Source organism: Lissotriton helveticus, chromosome 5_1 (assembly GCF_964261635.1).
Source record: "Lissotriton helveticus chromosome 5_1, aLisHel1.1, whole genome shotgun sequence".
NCBI classification, from domain to species: Eukaryota; Metazoa; Chordata; class Amphibia; order Caudata; family Salamandridae; genus Lissotriton; species Lissotriton helveticus.
In genome coordinates, this window is record NC_136065.1 from 359,872,645 (window position 1) to 359,890,224 (window position 17,580).

General features: G+C 43.4%; 1 protein-coding gene across 1 annotated transcript in view; it reads right to left on the minus strand.

The window, feature by feature from the left end:
* LOC144754551 (uncharacterized) overlaps nucleotides 1-17,580 on the minus strand; it is a 484,785-nt gene that overhangs the window by 278,414 nt on the left and 188,791 nt on the right. Inside the window, exon 3 of the mRNA XM_078642483.1 lies at nucleotides 13,885-14,010. Within this exon, the coding sequence (XP_078498609.1) occupies nucleotides 13,885-14,010 (126 nt within the window). The remainder of the gene's footprint in view (nucleotides 1-13,884; nucleotides 14,011-17,580) is intronic.

Below are 17,580 nucleotides of genomic sequence, written 5' to 3' on the forward strand. Positions count from 1 at the left end.
ACCCCGAACATCGTAATCGGTTGATCGGATTGTAAACAAACTGAGTTGGTCGGAAGGGTTCTGACAAGGTCTAGGAGATTCCGACTGTCGGGAGGAGGCTTTCCGCTTGACATCATAACCAGCCCCTAATTTAGGCCTTTTTCAATACATTTCAAAAAGAGTAAATGCACTGCTCATTTCATTTCGAAACTTGATGTTATACTCATCAGTTGCCAATGTACAGAAGGATTCTTTAACATCTTTTGTCCAGAACCAATGATAATCGCATGACCAACTTATCTTTATCTGGTTCAGGGGTTCTTCTATCTGTCCTTTTGTTTGGTGAGGGATGCTAATGGAACCATTATAACCCTTTGAAATCTGCTAGGGCTGTTGTACCTCACCGCTGGTGCACTACTTACAAAAATATATATATTTTGTGAAATAGGTAAATAAAAAACCTTGTACGCTTGCCCAAGAAAAAGCTAATGGCTTTGCCAATGCTTGTTTTACAGGTTTCTATATTCTAATTCAATTCCATCAAATGAATTTCATTTGTACAAAGTCATTATTTCACTTCTGTTGGAAGTTCACTATTTTATTTACAATTGTGCACACATGCCCCAGTAAACATAGAAAAATACTTTTTCTTCATTAAAGAAAGACACACATAGAATAAATATGGGATTAGAACAGAAGGAGTGTTTAAATTGTAAATAACAAAAAACATAAGCAGTATGAAAAGCACTCTGGTACAAAAAAGGCTTAAATAATGTTTGTGTTTTTTATTCATAAAGGGCCCGATTCACAACCTACATTTTGCAGTGAATAAAGTAGCAATATAGTAGCACTTGTTATTTACTAGAAAATGCAATTAACAAACCTACAAGTGTGAATCTCCACCATCACCTCGTCCATCTTTTCTAAGGGGAGATCCTAAAAAATTTAAGTTTACTACTTAGGGGCGGATTACGATCTTGTTCAGAAGGGCTCCGAAACGGATTCGGCAAACCCGAATCCGATTCGTAACCCTTGTTGCCGACTGAATCGTACAGAGTTATGAACAACTGGTTACGATGCCCAGAAACCGGGAGGGCTGGTCGAATTGGTTCCGAAAGGCATTTGGAAAGGTCAAGTCTTTCAGAACCTAATCGTACAGCTCTATGGACTCTGAGCGAGCGATAACGATGACCGATTCGGACAGCCGTTCCGATTCGGTTTCTCCGGAATTAATGGGCTGCTGGAATCTGTCTTTGGGAGCCTGTAGTAGGCCCCCCATCACCAGGGGCCCTCCGAATCGGGCCCCTGGTCGGGCACAGTGTGGCAAGCACCATGGGGTGCCTACCACAGGGTGCAAGGTTTTCCCCAGCCACCCCTTCCTTCAATGGGAGCCTGTGTTCTCCTTCGGAACACAGGTTCCAATTAAAGTCAATGGGAGTCCGACTGAATTGTATCTGGAAGCATCCGGATACATCCAAATCGCACATTTGGACTCGCCCGATCAGAGTCGTCTGGAAAGCATTCTGGGGCCGATTCGGTAGGAATACTTTCCGGATGAGATCATAATCGGACCCTTAGTATTAAATGAGCGGGGGGCCAGGGGAGTGGCTGGAAAAAGGGACAAACTTACTGCTAAATGTAGAGGCTTTATGGTGCAGTAAGGAGGAGTTTTGGGATGGCTTTGGAGAGCTGTACAGAGGGACATGCACCCTCCATAAAAGAGTAATTCCTAAGCTGCATTTCTAAAGAAAATACAGATAAAAAAGGACCCAAAATAGAAGTGAATGTACTTCAGCTCAGAGCAGCTCAGAGCAGGAGTATGTCCAGCACCACACATGAAACCACAACCTCTGGAAGGATGGGGGTGTTTCTGTTTGGGGCCGAGCTTTCCTTTTGGTCTCCTGAATGGTGGCCATATGAACTAGATTCACTTTCTTCTCTTATCAGATCTTCAAAGAATCCGGGAGTTCTCCTAAATGATCAACTGTACTACATTGCCACCTTCTTTACTCTTAAGATGATTAAGAAGATCCTTCCCTTTATTCCGGCTCAGCTGCAGAAAACGGTGGTCACTTCGCTGGTTCTGTCAAAGATCGATTACTGTAACAGGCTGTTTTTGAATGCGCAGAGCATGTTCTTACTAAGCTGCAGAACGCTAAAACCCTTGTGCTTTACAAAATTCCCAAGTTAATTTCCAAATTTGTCAAGAAACTCCATTGGCTCCCTGTTAGGCAGATGATCACTTTAAAAAAACTGCGTATTGTGTACAAAGTACTACATGAGCAAAGACCTGATTTATTGAGGATGAGTTTTACCTGATATATACCAGGCAGGTCGCTACACTCAGCCTCCGCCAAACTGGTAGTAGTCCCCAGATTCAAGTGTGTGAACTGGGATGGCAGAAGCTTTGTGCCTGGAGCATCGAAAACCTGGAATGCCCTTCCCATGTATATCAAAGCCATGTCTAACATTTTGGCTTTTAGGAAAGCCTTGAAGACATGGCTTTTCTCTTCTTGCTAATTGCTATATACAGGGTCTCTTTGTTTCTTCTTATCTCAGCCAGCGCCAAAATGCCTTTTTGGTATTTGAGCGCTTTAGAAGAACATTTAACATACCATGACATTACCACTGGTACTGCAACACCCTCCCGTACAAAACAAGCATTGGAATAGCCAATAGCTTTCGCAATGTGAGGGCTATTAGCATTGGCAATGTTAATGTTTTAAGCAATGTTGTATAGCAGCATCATAGGCATGCCTTCACAACCCGGAATAGAGGAAATGAGAGTTGCGCTGAAGCAAACCAATGATAAAGCTATGGATGGCTGTACGCCCACTGAGTGTAAACAAAATGTCTCGAAGAGATAGCGCATGTGCTGTCTAGCCGTGACTAAAGCCGAGAACTACAAATTAATGTGGGCTTGTGTAATGTAACTGGTGCTCATATAAAGCACTCAGATACCTTCGGGTAAAGTTCGTAAACTGCAACACTGCAAAACTGCAAAATGCAAACAAGCCCAGTGGCACTGAAGCAATGGAGTTTGAGGGACACATTACACATCAATTGTAGCTGTTTTTACTGCTAAAGCAGGAAATAGGTGCACATTTTGTTGCTACTTGCATTGGGGCCCTGCCGCTGTCCTTGTTACAATGCATCGCTAATGGAGAGCAGATGGAACATGACAAAGGGGACTTTGTGATGCCCACAAGTATCCTCCTCCTAGAGAAAGGAAAAATGCTAGGTAGGTGACAATGTACAGCGAAGCAAAAGGAATCGCCTACTGGACAGCACATGGGGAGAAGGAGAGGATATGCCTTTCCAATTTCATATTACAAACATCTGCCCCTCAGTGGAGAAGAGACCAGTCTGTAGGAGGGGAGGGAAGACACACTAACAAAAGAGCAGCGACAATTATTTTCTCATTGAGACACCTGCTCCTGTGTCCCACCAACGAAGGCTGTGCTGCAGTAGAGAGTCTGGTCCCAGTGTGCTTTTGGGAGATGTGGTCTTAGCTGGACAACATGCAGGGATTGCAGATGCTCAAATTCTGGGCTCTGCACGACTACATTTCCTGATGTACAGCAGATTGGCACGGCAGAGAGCAATGTCTGCGGACTTTGGCTAAGAAGTGGTGTTTGAGGTGGGTGATAGCTCCATGTTTAATGCGCTAACACGCTGCAGTGAAAACGGGCAACAGAGCAGGTGCTCAATTGTAGCAAACTCGAGCTTCAGGGGTCATGGGGTAATAGTCCAGGTATTTTATGGCTGGGATGCTTGGGAAAGAGTGTGTAGCCTGTAATGCTGGTGTGTTAGGACAGCAGAGGAAATATACCTTGATTTGCAAAAGGGACAGGGCGTGGGGCTGTCTGTAAAATTCAGCCTGCACTAGTGGCATTGATATATGGGAGACGAAGTGAAAACACAAGCTCTCCCTTAGAGTGCTTGAACACAGAGAAAAAGTAGCTCTAAAAACGGAGGCAGAGGATGGACACAAGTACTAGGTCCATGCTCCAGGAGAGGGCCAAAGACAAGGATAGGACATGACACAGGCATGCCTTCACAAACCAGAATGAAGGAAATTAGAGTGATGCTGAAGCAAACCAATGATAATGCTATGGACAGGCTGTAAGCCCACTGTGTGCAAACAAAATGCCTCAAAAAGACAGCATATGCGCAGTCTGTCCGAGACCTAAAAATGGGGGTAGGTACTTAAAATAAAACACCATAGGAAATAATATTAAATGAAATCTAATTATTTAAACTATTTAAAAGTATACATAAATGTAATGTAATGTTAAACATGTATTAAAAAACATATTTGCCACCAGGCAAAGATCTACTTATTGTAAGGTGTAGGGAAATGTACCACCACACATGAAACTAATTAGCCAAAATATTTTTATGTTAAACATTAAAGTTAATTTAGCATATTTATTTTAAATGTAGAACAAAATACAAAATGCTACTGCACTATTAAATTAATTTCTAATTAAACATTTAATTAATTTAAATGTATTCAACTACTCATTCTTTTTGAAAATGTTATTTTCAAACGTATACCACCCAAAGTAAAATGTTGCTATTTATTTATTCTGCATATATTAATATAATTGCAAAACAGTATGCAAAGAAATAATTTAACATAACATAATTTTTTGTTTAATTGTTATATTTATTTTTATTTAAGAAAAGGCTATTAAAATATTTTATCATAAGATGATATTTCGTTTTTAACTGTGTTTAACTTATTTAACAATACATTAATTTGAGAAATATATTTAAAAAGCTGAAGTAAATGTATTTACTTTAATGTTGTTTTCTATAGGGTACTCTTAATTCCCTACCTTAATAATTTTCTGTCTGAGGTTGTTGCAGTGCCACTGGATGGCCACATGTGGAGCTGGACTTGATACTGCTCAATTTTGGTAGTACTAACTTAAACTCAGAAAATTGGCTCCACCTACCTTTTTGTACACTTTTGAGTAACTTTGAACTTGTAGGGCCTGATTCACAAACTGCATTTTGTAGTACTTTTGGTAGTACTACAATAGTAGTGCAAAACATACTACAAAATGCTATTCACGAAAGGCACTTCTAAAGTACTGCAAAAAAATGAGAAAAAAAAGCAGTAGTAAGTCCAACACCACAAATGGTTAACCACTGGTTCTACAACACTCTCCCACAGAAAATAATGGAAGTAGGGATTCTAAATAAACCTACATGGGAAATTTTGTTAAATTAAATTATTTTAAATAGTTAAAAATATACATAAATGTAATGTTAGCATTTAAAATAAAACATATGCATTACTTAATTATGAAAGATTTTTAAATGTCTTTTTTGATGTAAGCATTAATGGAACTTTTTTTGATTATTAAAATATAATTACATGCATTTTATTAATTCTATACATCATTTTTTGTGATTATTTAAATGTAATATGTAAATATGTATTTTGTTACTTCAGGTGGCATATTTTTTAATTCAAGTAAAATATGTTTAACTTAATTAAAAAACAATTCATTAAAAATATTTTTAAAATAATGATAATAGTGATGTAGTATGTTGTGCTTTGTTCTACATTAAAAATAAATATATAAAATTATATTACATAAATATGGAACATAACAATATATACAATAATGTTGTCAGTTAAATAAAAGGTAACATTTTCCCTATACTTTACCATACAGCAATCTCCACCCTTACTTTGAGTCTCCTTCTGGTAAAGTCTAGGATAATTTTGGAAAGTTTATTTAACTCAAACAAATATTTAAAATATTTAATGCTAAATATTAATTAATATTATTTTGTATTCTTTTAAATGTAGAAAAGAAGAAAGAATGGCACAGAACTATTAAGTTCATTCTTTAATCAATTAAAGTAAATTCAATTAAAATAACGTTATTTTCCAGAAATTTAGATCAAGTATTAAATCCCCACCTAAAGAAAAACACATGCTTTATTATGACTTAATAATTATTAAAAGTAATATATAGAATTAATTAAACGTAATTGAATTTAATTTTTCATAAACAAAAAACATTACATTAATATTTAATTTGAAAAAGGCAGGTTTAATATCTTATGATTAATTAATGAATATGCATTTTTTTAGATATTTTCTAACATTAAAATACATTTATTTCTATTTTTAACTATTTAAAGCCATTAAAGTTAATTTAACCGTAATTACTATGTGGTTTTATTTTAAGTCCTGACTTCCATTGGAAGGTGTTGCAGTACCAGTGGTTGGCCATGTGTGGTACTGGACTTACTACTAGTGCAGTTTGTGAATAGCATTTAGAAGTTCGTTTTGTAGTACTATTGTACTACTACAAAGCATACACCAAATGCAGTTCGTGAATCAGGTCCATTAATGTTGAATGGTACAAATAGTAAGCGTACTCAAAAGTGTAAGAATAAATAGCATACATGTGTATCTTACAGTAGCGGCCAGCATGGCTCGCGTGTGGTGGGCGGGGGGGATCATGGCGTGGGGAGGGGGGGTCTCGAGGGGAGGAGGAATCCTAATTTTTTTTTTTTTATTAAAACCTACCTTTCCGCCGGGCCCCGCATTGTCACTCACACTGAAGAGCGCATTCCGCATTTTTTGCATTGCGCGGGCGGTGCTGTCAGCAGCACCCGCCGCGATGCAAAAAAGGCATCAGTGCATTTGCATGCACAACGTGGCACGTGCCAGGTCGTGCATGCAAATGCAGGGGGTACCATAGGTACCCCCCATGTGCCCCCCAACATCCTGGGGGCCTGCAACGGGCCCCCAACTGTAAAAACGCATGTCTTTCCACCACGGAAAGGCTGGTTCCCGCAGCCATTGTAATATGGATGGCGTTGTCTAGCATGGAGAAGTGTGACTCACCGGTTAGAGGAGGCAGACCCGGATGCAGAGATCAGACCCGGGACCAGGGTTCAATTCCAAACGCGGCAGGGTCTTGAGCTCATAATGTCCACGGACTCGATAATTCTCGCCTCGGTGCCTACTTGAATTGTGGGTTCACACTCTGCAACTCTGGGCAATAGCTTGCTTAATCTCCACTACGGCCCCACCGCGATGGGATGCCTGGTCTTCACCTTGGGGATGCCCAGTAGGGGTAAACTCGCAGGGAAAGACCAGGACGGGTTCCCAAAGCAAGCGCCTTGAGACCTTACGGTGATAAGGCGCTATACAAGAGCGTATGATTACGATTATTACGATAACACCGCCACCATATTCAACCCTTTTCCGCTCGGACGACTGGTCGACCGGACGGAAAAGCGGCGGACGGTCTCCCCGTCCGCCGCGGTACCCCCTGCGATCATAAATGGGGGTAAATGGGAGGCAGGCGGGAGATTCTGTCGGACGCCATTGTAATAGACCCCTTAGTCTTTATAATTAGACAATAGTCCCCGCTTAATACATTTATTAAAAGGAACTTTTTTTATCACTCGGAGGACAGAAAGTCTCATTATAGGTTCACGTGTATGGTAGCTCTTTCACTGCCAAGAGGAAGTCATTTCACACAGTGTTAATTGCTGTTTGTACTTGGCCTTCAACCTCCAAAATCCCCTTTGTCATCGGACGCGCTGCTGAAGTCATTAGTAATGCAGTCATTTATTCACATTAGCAATGCAGTCATTTATTCAGGCTCTCGCAGGTTATGAAAATAGAGGCTAGGACTAAATCCCACTCGGCGGGAGGTGCATTTTTCACTTCCTTTCTACAGAGCGCGAGGCAGGCCCGGATGAGCTACTGCCCTCGAGGGGCCCGAATGATGGTTAGAAGCAAATAGCACGCGCACGGCCAGAGGCGGCCTGCCTCCTGGGGGCATGGTTGGGAGGGAAGATCGACATTCCAGGCCTCCCAACCGGTCTCCTTTCAATATGTATTTTGGGCCAAAATGATGATTTTACCAGACGGCACTTTTGTTCTCAACCAACGGTGAAAACATTTTATGATTGGTGGCATTCTGAGTTTTTGTTGTGTCAAATCTTTGAAAGGCACACATGTTATTTACATTTCATATAACCGGAAACTCCCAGCCATTGGGCCATAACCCTAGAAATTATAGTCCACTTTTAGGCTTCTTTCCTATAGGCCACCCACATTACGTAAAAAATAAAAAAAATGTTCTGCCTTGTATTCTTATTTGCTTTTTTGAAAAGAGTTTAGAAGGGTGGTATTTATTATGAAAACTGCAAATTTGTAGTTATTTGTCAGCCCACGTGACTCTCACCAACTACTGTGGTTACGCACCAAAACCACCAAACCGCTGTGTGCATCAGCACCAAAAATGTTCCAAGTATGAACTGTCTGTTATATATAATAGTTCTCAAATCTGGTTAAACATTGCAAACTGCTGCTAAGGATGTCCTTACTAACCAAAACAACCAGTTTTGCTTCCTAACACCATCATTATACCTACAATGAGCCAGTCACGTTGTAACATTCAGAAAATAATAATGGAGTGAGCCAATCGCCTTGTCTGAATTGAGAACGATTCAGAAAAGGGGGTGGTGATGAACAGAGTGTCTGAATTAAGCAGACCACTCTTACCCAGTCCAAAGATCAGGGCTTGATCCATCACCGTTATTTATCTCACTGCCCCATCCCAGCTCAGAACCTGGCTATATGCAAATTAGTCTGTCCCTGGCCCAGTGCATCATGGGAACAGGGCAGACCAAACTACCAAGCCAATTCTTCACCAGAAAGGAGACAAGCTACCGGGGACCGGTTTCTGGCATTTCAGCCTCTTCGGCCCGGCTTGCTTGAATCCTGATGGAGCAGTGAGAAAGGGACTCATGTCTGAGTATACCCTGCCACACCTATAGTGGCCAAAAACGATTCAGAAAAGGGGGTGGTGATGAACAGAGTGTCTGAATTAAGCAGACCACTCTTACCCAGTCCAAAGATCAGGGCTTGATCCATCACCGTTATTTATCTCACTGCCCCATCCCAGCTCAGAACCTGGCTATATGCAAATTAGTCTGTCCCTGGCCCAGTGCATCATGGGAACAGGGCAGACCAAACTACCAAGCCAATTCTTCACCAGAAAGGAGACAAGCTACCGGGGACCGGTTTCTGGCATTTCAGCCTCTTCGGCCCGGCTTGCTTGAATCCTGATGGAGCAGTGAGAAAGGGACTTATGTCTGAGTATACCCTGCCACACCTATAGTGGCCAAAAACGATTCAGAAAAGGGGGTGGTGATGAACAGAGTGTCTGAATTAAGCAGACCACTCTTACCCAGTCCAAAGATCAGGGCTTGATCCATCACCGTTATTTATCTCACTGCCCCATCCCAGCTCAGAACCTGGCTATATGCAAATTAGTCTGTCCCTGGCCCAGTGCATCATGGGAACAGGGCAGACCAAACTACCAAGCCAATTCTTCACCAGAAAGGAGACAAGCTCCCGGGGACCGGTTTCTGGCATTTCAGCCTCTTCGGCCCGGCTTGCTTGAATCCTGATGGAGCAGTGAGAAAGGGACTCATGTCTGAGTATACCCTGCCACACCTATAGTGGCCAAAAACGATTCAGAAAAGGGGGTGGTGATGAACAGAGTGTCTGAATTAAGCAGACCACTCTTACCCAGTCCAAAGATCAGGGCTTGATCCATCACCGTTATTTATCTCACTGCCCCATCCCAGCTCAGAACCTGGCTATATGCAAATTAGTCTGTCCCTGGCCCAGTGCATCATGGGAACAGGGCAGACCAAACTACCAAGCCAATTCTTCACCAGAAAGGAGACAAGCTACCGGGGACCGGTTTCTGGCATTTCAGCCTCTTCGGCCCGGCTTGCTTGAATCCTGATGGAGCAGTGAGAAAGGGACTCATGTCTGAGTATACCCTGCCACACCTATAGTGGCCAAAAACGATTCAGAAAAGGGGGTGGTGATGAACAGAGTGTCTGAATTAAGCAGACCACTCTTACCCAGTCCAAAGATCAGGGCTTGATCCATCACCGTTATTTATCTCACTGCCCCATCCCAGCTCAGAACCTGGCTATATGCAAATTAGTCTGTCCCTGGCCCAGTGCATCATGGGAACAGGGCAGACCAAACTACCAAGCCAATTCTTCACCAGAAAGGAGACAAGCTACCGGGGACGGGTTTCTGTCATTTCAGCCTCTTCGGCCCGGCTTGCTTGAATCCTGATGGAGCAGTGAGAAAGGGACTCATGTCTGAGTATACCCTGCCACACCTATAGTGGCCAAAAACGATTCAGAAAAGGGGGTGGTGATGAACAGAGTGTCTGAATTAAGCAGCCCACTCTTACCCAGTCCAAAGATCAGGGCTTGATCCATCACCGTTATTTATCTCACTGCCCCATCCCAGCTCAGAACCTGTCTATATGCAAATTAGTCTGTCCCTGGCCCAGTGCATCATGGGAACAGGGCAGACCAAACTACCAAGCCAATTCTTCACCAGAAAGGAGACAAGCTACCGGGGACCGGTTTCTGGCATTTCAGCCTCTTCGGCCCGGCTTGCTTGAATCCTGATGGAGCAGTGAGAAAGGGACTCATGTCTGAGTATACCCTGCCACACCTATAGTGGCCAAAAACGATTCAGAAAAGGGGGTGGTGATGAACAGAGAGTCTGAATTAAGCAGACCACTCTTACCCAGTCCAAAGATCAGGGCTTGATACATCACCGTTATTTATCTCACTGCCCCATCCCAGCTCAGAACCTGGCTATATGCAAATTAGTCTGTCCCTGGCCCAGTGCATCATGGGAACAGGGCAGACCAAACTACCAAGCCAATTCTTCACCAGAAAGGAGACAAGCTACCGGGGACCGGTTTCTGGCATTTCAGCCTCTTCGGCCCGGCTTGCTTGAATCCTGATGGAGCAGTGAGAAAGGGACTCATGTCTGAGTATACCCTGCCACACCTATAGTGGCCAAAAACGATTCAGAAAAGGGGGTGGTGATGAACAGAGTGTCTGAATTAAGCAGACCACTCTTACCCAGTCCAAAGATCAGGGCTTGATCCATCACCGTTATTTATCTCACTGCCCCATCCCAGCTCAGAACCTGGCTATATGCAAATTAGTCTGTCCCTGGCCCAGTGCATCATGGGAACAGGGCAGACCAAACTACCAAGCCAATTCTTCACCAGAAAGGAGACAAGCTACAGGGGACCGGTTTCTGGCATTTCAGCCTCTTCGGCCCGGCTTGCTTGAATCCTGATGGAGCAGTGAGAAAGGGACTCATGTCTGAGTATACCCTGCCACACCTATAGTGGCCAAAAACGATTCAGAAAAGGGGGTGGTGATGAACAGAGTGTCTGAATTAAGCAGACCACTCTTACCCAGTCCAAAGATCAGGGCTTGATCCATCACCGTTATTTATCTCACTGCCCCATCCCAGCTCAGAACCTGGCTATATGCAAATTAGTCTGTCCCTGGCCCAGTGCATCATGGGAACAGGGCAGACCAAACTACCAAGCCAATTCTTCACCAGAAAGGAGACAAGCTACCGGGGACCGGTTTCTGGCATTTCAGCCTCTTCGGCCCGGCTTGCTTGAATCCTGATGGAGCAGTGAGAAAGGGACTCATGTCTGAGTATACCCTGCCACACCTATAGTGGCCAAAAACGATTCAGAAAAGGGGGTGGTGATGAACAGAGTGTCTGAATTAAGCAGACCACTCTTACCCAGTCCAAAGATCAGGGCTTGATCCATCACCGTTATTTATCTCACTGCCCCATCCCAGCTCAGAACCTGGCTATATGCAAATTAGTCTGTCCCTGGCCCAGTGCATCATGGGAACAGGGCAGACCAAACTTCCAAGCCAATTCTTCACCAGAAAGGAGACAAGCTACCGGGGACCGGTTTCTGGCATTTCAGCCTCTTCGGCCCGGCTTGCTTGAATCCTGATGGAGCAGTGAGAAAGGGACTCATGTCTGAGTATACCCTGCCACACCTATAGTGGCCAAAAACGATTCAGAAAAGGGGGTGAATTGAGAACGAAGCACTGATTCAACCACTGTATAATTCTTCTGGTGTGTGTGCAGTGAGCCAATCAAAGAGGTTCATTTTGGGTACTTTATTTGCTCTTTTCTGCTGCAGCAGTAGTTTTTTAACTGAAATAAGCCAAATAAAGGCAATGAACAACAACGCTGCTAATCACTCACCAGTTTTCCCTCACCAGATAATCAGCTATCCCATACCAATTCCCCGCTCGCCATCCTTTTCCCATATTTCCCTGTACCATTTCCTCCATGCCCTATCTTTCCACTTTAACTAGTTCCCACACAACTACTCTCTCATTTCTTTGTTTTAACTGTTGACTCTCATTCCTCACCCTCGCCTTTCTCCCTTGCCCAAAAATATTCTTTCCTCTTACCTGGGGGAATTTCCTGGTGTGTCCTACCCACGAATCCTGCCGATTTCCTACTTGTTGGTTCTTTCCTCTTGCCCTTTTTTTCTACAAACTATTCTCCTCACCCTGTCCCTGCATATCCAGTCTGGGTCCGGTCTCTGCTTGATATGTACCTGACCTATCTCCCCAGTGCACCTCTCTAGTCCCACATATCAGTGGAGTCCTGCTATCCTCCTGTAGAGGCCAGGGACGGACTGGGAACCAAACCGGCCCTGGCAAAGTGCTCGACCGGCCCCCGGGAGAGGGGGGGTTGGGGGTGTGACCGAGCTCTTTGCCGAGGCCTGTTTTAGGCCAATTTTGTTACAGGGCCGATTTTGCAGCTGTAATAAAAACGGCCCCCAGGGGCCCAAAACCGGCCCCCCACCCTAGTGGCGCACCGGGGAATTGCCCGGTGTCCGTATCAGCCAGTCCGGCCCTGGTTGAGGCCGATATCTCTGGTTAAACCCGGTTGGTTTACATGGACGTCATCTGCAGAAAGTCAGGGGTCACAGCTGTGATCTCTAGCTTGCTCCCTGCAACCCCCAGCACTTCCTTTGTGACCCTTGCCTCAGAGGGGGGCACAACGTTTGCATCCTCTAAAGCCAGGGGTCACAAATGAAGTACCAGGAGTAGAAGGGAGCAAGCTAGAAGTCACAGCTGAGACCGCTCACTACCCTCAAATGATGTCTATGCTTTTGAGCTTGCCTTTTTTTGCTGCTGCAATCCAGTAATTCATTTGTAAAAGAAAAAGTACCGGGCCCAAAGATTTGCTCAGAAGCCGGTGGCAGATACTGTTAAAGGTCAGAGTGTCACATACAGAGGCTCTGCAGTCTTGATTGCACCTCATGCCTATTGCTCCATCACTATCCCTCCCTGCCTCTTTTGCTCTCTCTTGCAGATTCTTTTTAATAGGTGCTTTCACACTTTTTCCACAGTTTTTTCCATCTCTATCTTTGCCTTCTTTCTCCTTTTTCTGTTTTTCTCTCTGTCTTTAGTAAAGAGTCTGTTAAGAAAAATATAATAGTGGGCCTCAAAATTAGTGGCTGTGGAGCCCACCTGCAACCACCAGCTTAAATTAAACACTAATGCGACCATTCATCCAAAGGCTATTATTTGTATTAGAACACTGGAATGTTGAGTGCTCCATTGAAAACAACGGAGTGTTCTGGGCTACTAATGGCCAGTAGTAGCCCAGATCATCAACATTCCAATGTTTGTTCACAGCAAAAGCTGTGAACAAAGGCCTCACGGAGCCCAAGGGGATTTCAACTCCTCTCGAGCTCCATGAGGTATATGTTTTACAAATTAGAACATCTGACCTCTAATAGGCTTAGAGCCCTCCGTAGTACGCTCGATCGGCCATTAAAGGCCCGCTCCTTTGAGCCTGCTATGGTGGCCTCTAAGGCTACATTGAACTCTGCTTACCCAGAGCACTTGGAATCATAGATACAGTTTGAAAGCAAAATGTCTCATAACATAAAACAACATAATAAACAAGCAAGAAGTAGCAAAGAGCCAAATGGACAGGAAACTTCTGTGACTACTTACGATCGCAGTGCTTGCCATCACCCCGTAGTTGGTAGTTCTGCCGACACCGGCACTGGTAGTGGGCAGATGTGAGCTGGACACAGTCATGTTCACAACCTCCATTGCTGACAGAGCAAGAGTTCACAGCTAAATAGGGAACGAAAAGAACATGATTACAGCCTCAAAAGGAATGATGACGTTTTACAGACCAGAAAGGGAAGCTCCAGATTCCCTCATCTAACAATAATAATTTGGGGTCTAGGTACGAGACACATCTTAGGAATGCCCCAACATGCAGGTACATGAGGTACTACTTAATTTTAATGAATTTCTAGAATGGAGCACACCATTTTGATTAGCCCAGGCTAGTGAATCTCTATTTTAAATAATTGCCAATATGAGAAAAATCTATTTTTTTGATCGAATATATATAAAAAAAACTTTAAAAACTTCTTACAACTCATAAAATAAGAGGGATTTTAACAATAAATAAATAAATAAAACTAGACTAGAAAAAAAGATAAAGTGGAAACAAAAAAACATGTAGAATAGTCTATTTTCACGATCTATCGATACTGGAAATGAAGGACCAGAGGAAAAGAGTCACAGTCAAAGTGGAAATGAAATAGTACACAAAAAGCAATGGGTGAAGGGAAAATAGGCTCAGTGTTAGAAAGTGGAAATAAATGGTGTCGAGGAGGAGGGAGGTCCTTAATTTCCATGGGGAAAAACAACAAGCATTTGCAATGCAATAGTTTGCACATTTACGCAAGTTTAAGCTATTGGCATTGTAAAAGACAATGCCTTTTATTTATGTTTTAAAAACCCAAACATAAATAAAAGGCATTGTCATTTACAATTCCAAAAGCTGAAACTCACGTAAATGCGAGACCCACTGCATCGCAAATGCTTGTTTCGAGTTGGGTGAGCCGTGCGTCTCGTTGCGCTCGTCTGCCATTATTTAGCATGTAAATAAAAACATTTTTTAAACGAGTTGGGTGAGTCGCGTTCAGTGAGAGGCGTGGCTGCCACTATTTTGCATATACATTTTTTTTAAAGCATTGGCATAGCCAATAGGTAGGCACCACAGACAGCGGGAGGGAGGGCGGAGGCTAATGTAGACATCACGTACAACAGGAGGGAGGGCGGGGGTAAGGTAGGCATCACGGACAATGGGAGGGAGGGTGTAGTAAGTTAGGCATCATGGACAATGGGAGGGAGAGCGGGGGTAAGGTAGGCATCACAGACAACGGGAGGAAGGGCGGGAGTAAAGAAGGAATGGACAATGGGAGGGAGGGCGGGGTTGTAAAAAAGGCACCACAAATTGAATGTAAACAAAGCACGTCATTACTGCAGTAAGAGAAACTGGATAAATAAAATAGTGCCTACAGACTTAAGAACACGTACTGTGTTACATTTGGAAGTAAAAGGGCCAGTCGCCTTGGGAGGTTACAAATAAAGACAAAGCGGTACTAAGGTGGGACTAACAAGCCTATTTACAAATCAGAAACCAGCATTTAGGAAGGACAATTACCAAGCCAATCGCAAAAATAGGCGGAGAGTGGGTGGGGCTTCTATTCCCAACTCCACTGCGAAAAGTCTCGCAGAGCAGCGCATGCACGCTGACTCTAGGCTCGACCTAAAACGAAAAGGGAATGTGAAACGAGGAGGAGGAACCAAAAAGATCCTTATCTTAGACAAAAGATGGGGAAGAGACAAGATGGTTCCGGGTGAGCAGGTAAAACAGAATCATGATCTTCATCAAGGGCATTCTGCAGGTTGGGTTTGTCATCCTGGCTAATGAAAGTCAAGTTAAAAAATTCAAGGGTGGAATGGGGACAAAATGGCTGGACTGTTGCTAATTGAGAAGGATCAAGTCTGATTTGCACATTAGCTTTAAATAAAATGGGAGGCATTAGCTAAAATGTGAGCAAAGGTTCGCATGTTATAGGCAACCACTACCAATTAGAAGAAAAGACAAATAGTGCACCTCTGCTGGCAGCTCCCTCTAACAGACCTTAGGAGATTAGCATTGGGTCTGTCCAATAAGTCAATGATGGTCCATTAACTGGCATGTTCTCACAAGGGTTTTGAAAATCTGAGCCCCAGAAAAGCATTGCAATACATTTTTTGAGGAATGGTAGAATAGACTTCTCCTTTTTTCCCCACTATAGGCATCATTATGATGCTGGTTCACCATAGGGGATGAGGGACCGCTCGACAAGGAGTCAACAGTACCCCTGCCCTCATTACAATGTGACCTCCTTCACGGCGGCCGTTAAGTATATATTTTCTATTATGGCTTGTGCTGCAGGCTGCAGCACACGCCGCAATACAAAATATTTACTTTAAAAACATCCCTGCACCGTGTGGCAGGTACCATGCGGTGCCTGCCACATGGTGCAGGGATGCTTAGGGGGGGCACAGCCCCATAGTGGATGAGCCATTGGAATGAGGTCCGACCGCCATCGAAATGACCCCATATGTGTTGCTCTGTTTTCTAGCATGCATGGCTAGGCAAAATACACTATATCTAAATCCTCATTTGCCTGTTAAAAAAAAAAAAGTAAAGAAACTTTATGGTTTCACATTCTTTACATTGGCACAATAACATTTCAATGCATATTGCCTTATTTTGAGTTTGCCGGTATTACAAGTGCATTATAGCCTACGGCACTCGTAATATAGCAAACAGAATATCAGTCATATTTTGACAGAGTATCCCATCTGCCAAACTCAGTATCACACCTGCCAATTTCTAAAAAAGATCCTTAGTGACATGTGAGACAGGCAATTAAGTCTCCTTTGCTGAACCAGGGGCTCTCCTATTCAAACATTCATTATTAAATATCTTAGTGAAAATCACCCTTAATCTAAAGCATAAAATAAGACGCCATGCCTAATGAGAAACAGCTCGAAAACATGCTCAGTATGATTTCACGCTAGGTGATTAGGTAGCATTGAGTTGCAGGACAAATGGTTCTGAGCCAAATATCAACAAATGAATTACAGCGCAGGAAGGAAGGAAAATGCTAATGTATTCTTGGTGGTGGGAGGTGGCATGAATTATGGCAAAAAAAACTATGGGTAAAGATTGAGGTACACAAGTAAGGGTAGGGTTGAGAAAAGGCAGGAGTTAGAAATATTTGGCAATCTATAGGGTTACAAAACTGTCCAAACCTTTAGCATCATGCAGTGCCTATAAAGGGTGTCATGGGCCCTAATCAAAGCTTACAAAATGAGCCCCAAAATCCACTACATGGATAATAATAGACAACATTATTGTGCAAGGTACCTCTCTTACTCTTGGTGTCTCCGTGCCACTGCTTCTACTGCACTTTTGATAGCTAAGCCCCTAGCATCAGAAGGAAATTGCATCCTTCAGAGAATCTTCATGGGCTTTGTTATACCTTGTGAGAAAATGCCTCTTTTGACATGGTAAGTCCCCCTCTTTTTGCCTGGAAAATGATGCGGTTTTGATTGAAAGTGCACCGGGTCCCTGCCAATCAGGTCCCCTATGCCAGAGCTCCTTCACTAAAACTGTACCACTATTAGCATCTTCAGACTCCCGAAAAGTCCCTAGTAAATGGTACCATGGTACCTAGGGCAATGGGGCTGAAGAGGGTCCTCAATGGACCCCTCACCAAGGCCATATAAACTGCCACTGCAGCCTGCATGCCTTGGTGCAGAGAAAAACTACAAAGATGACAAGGCACA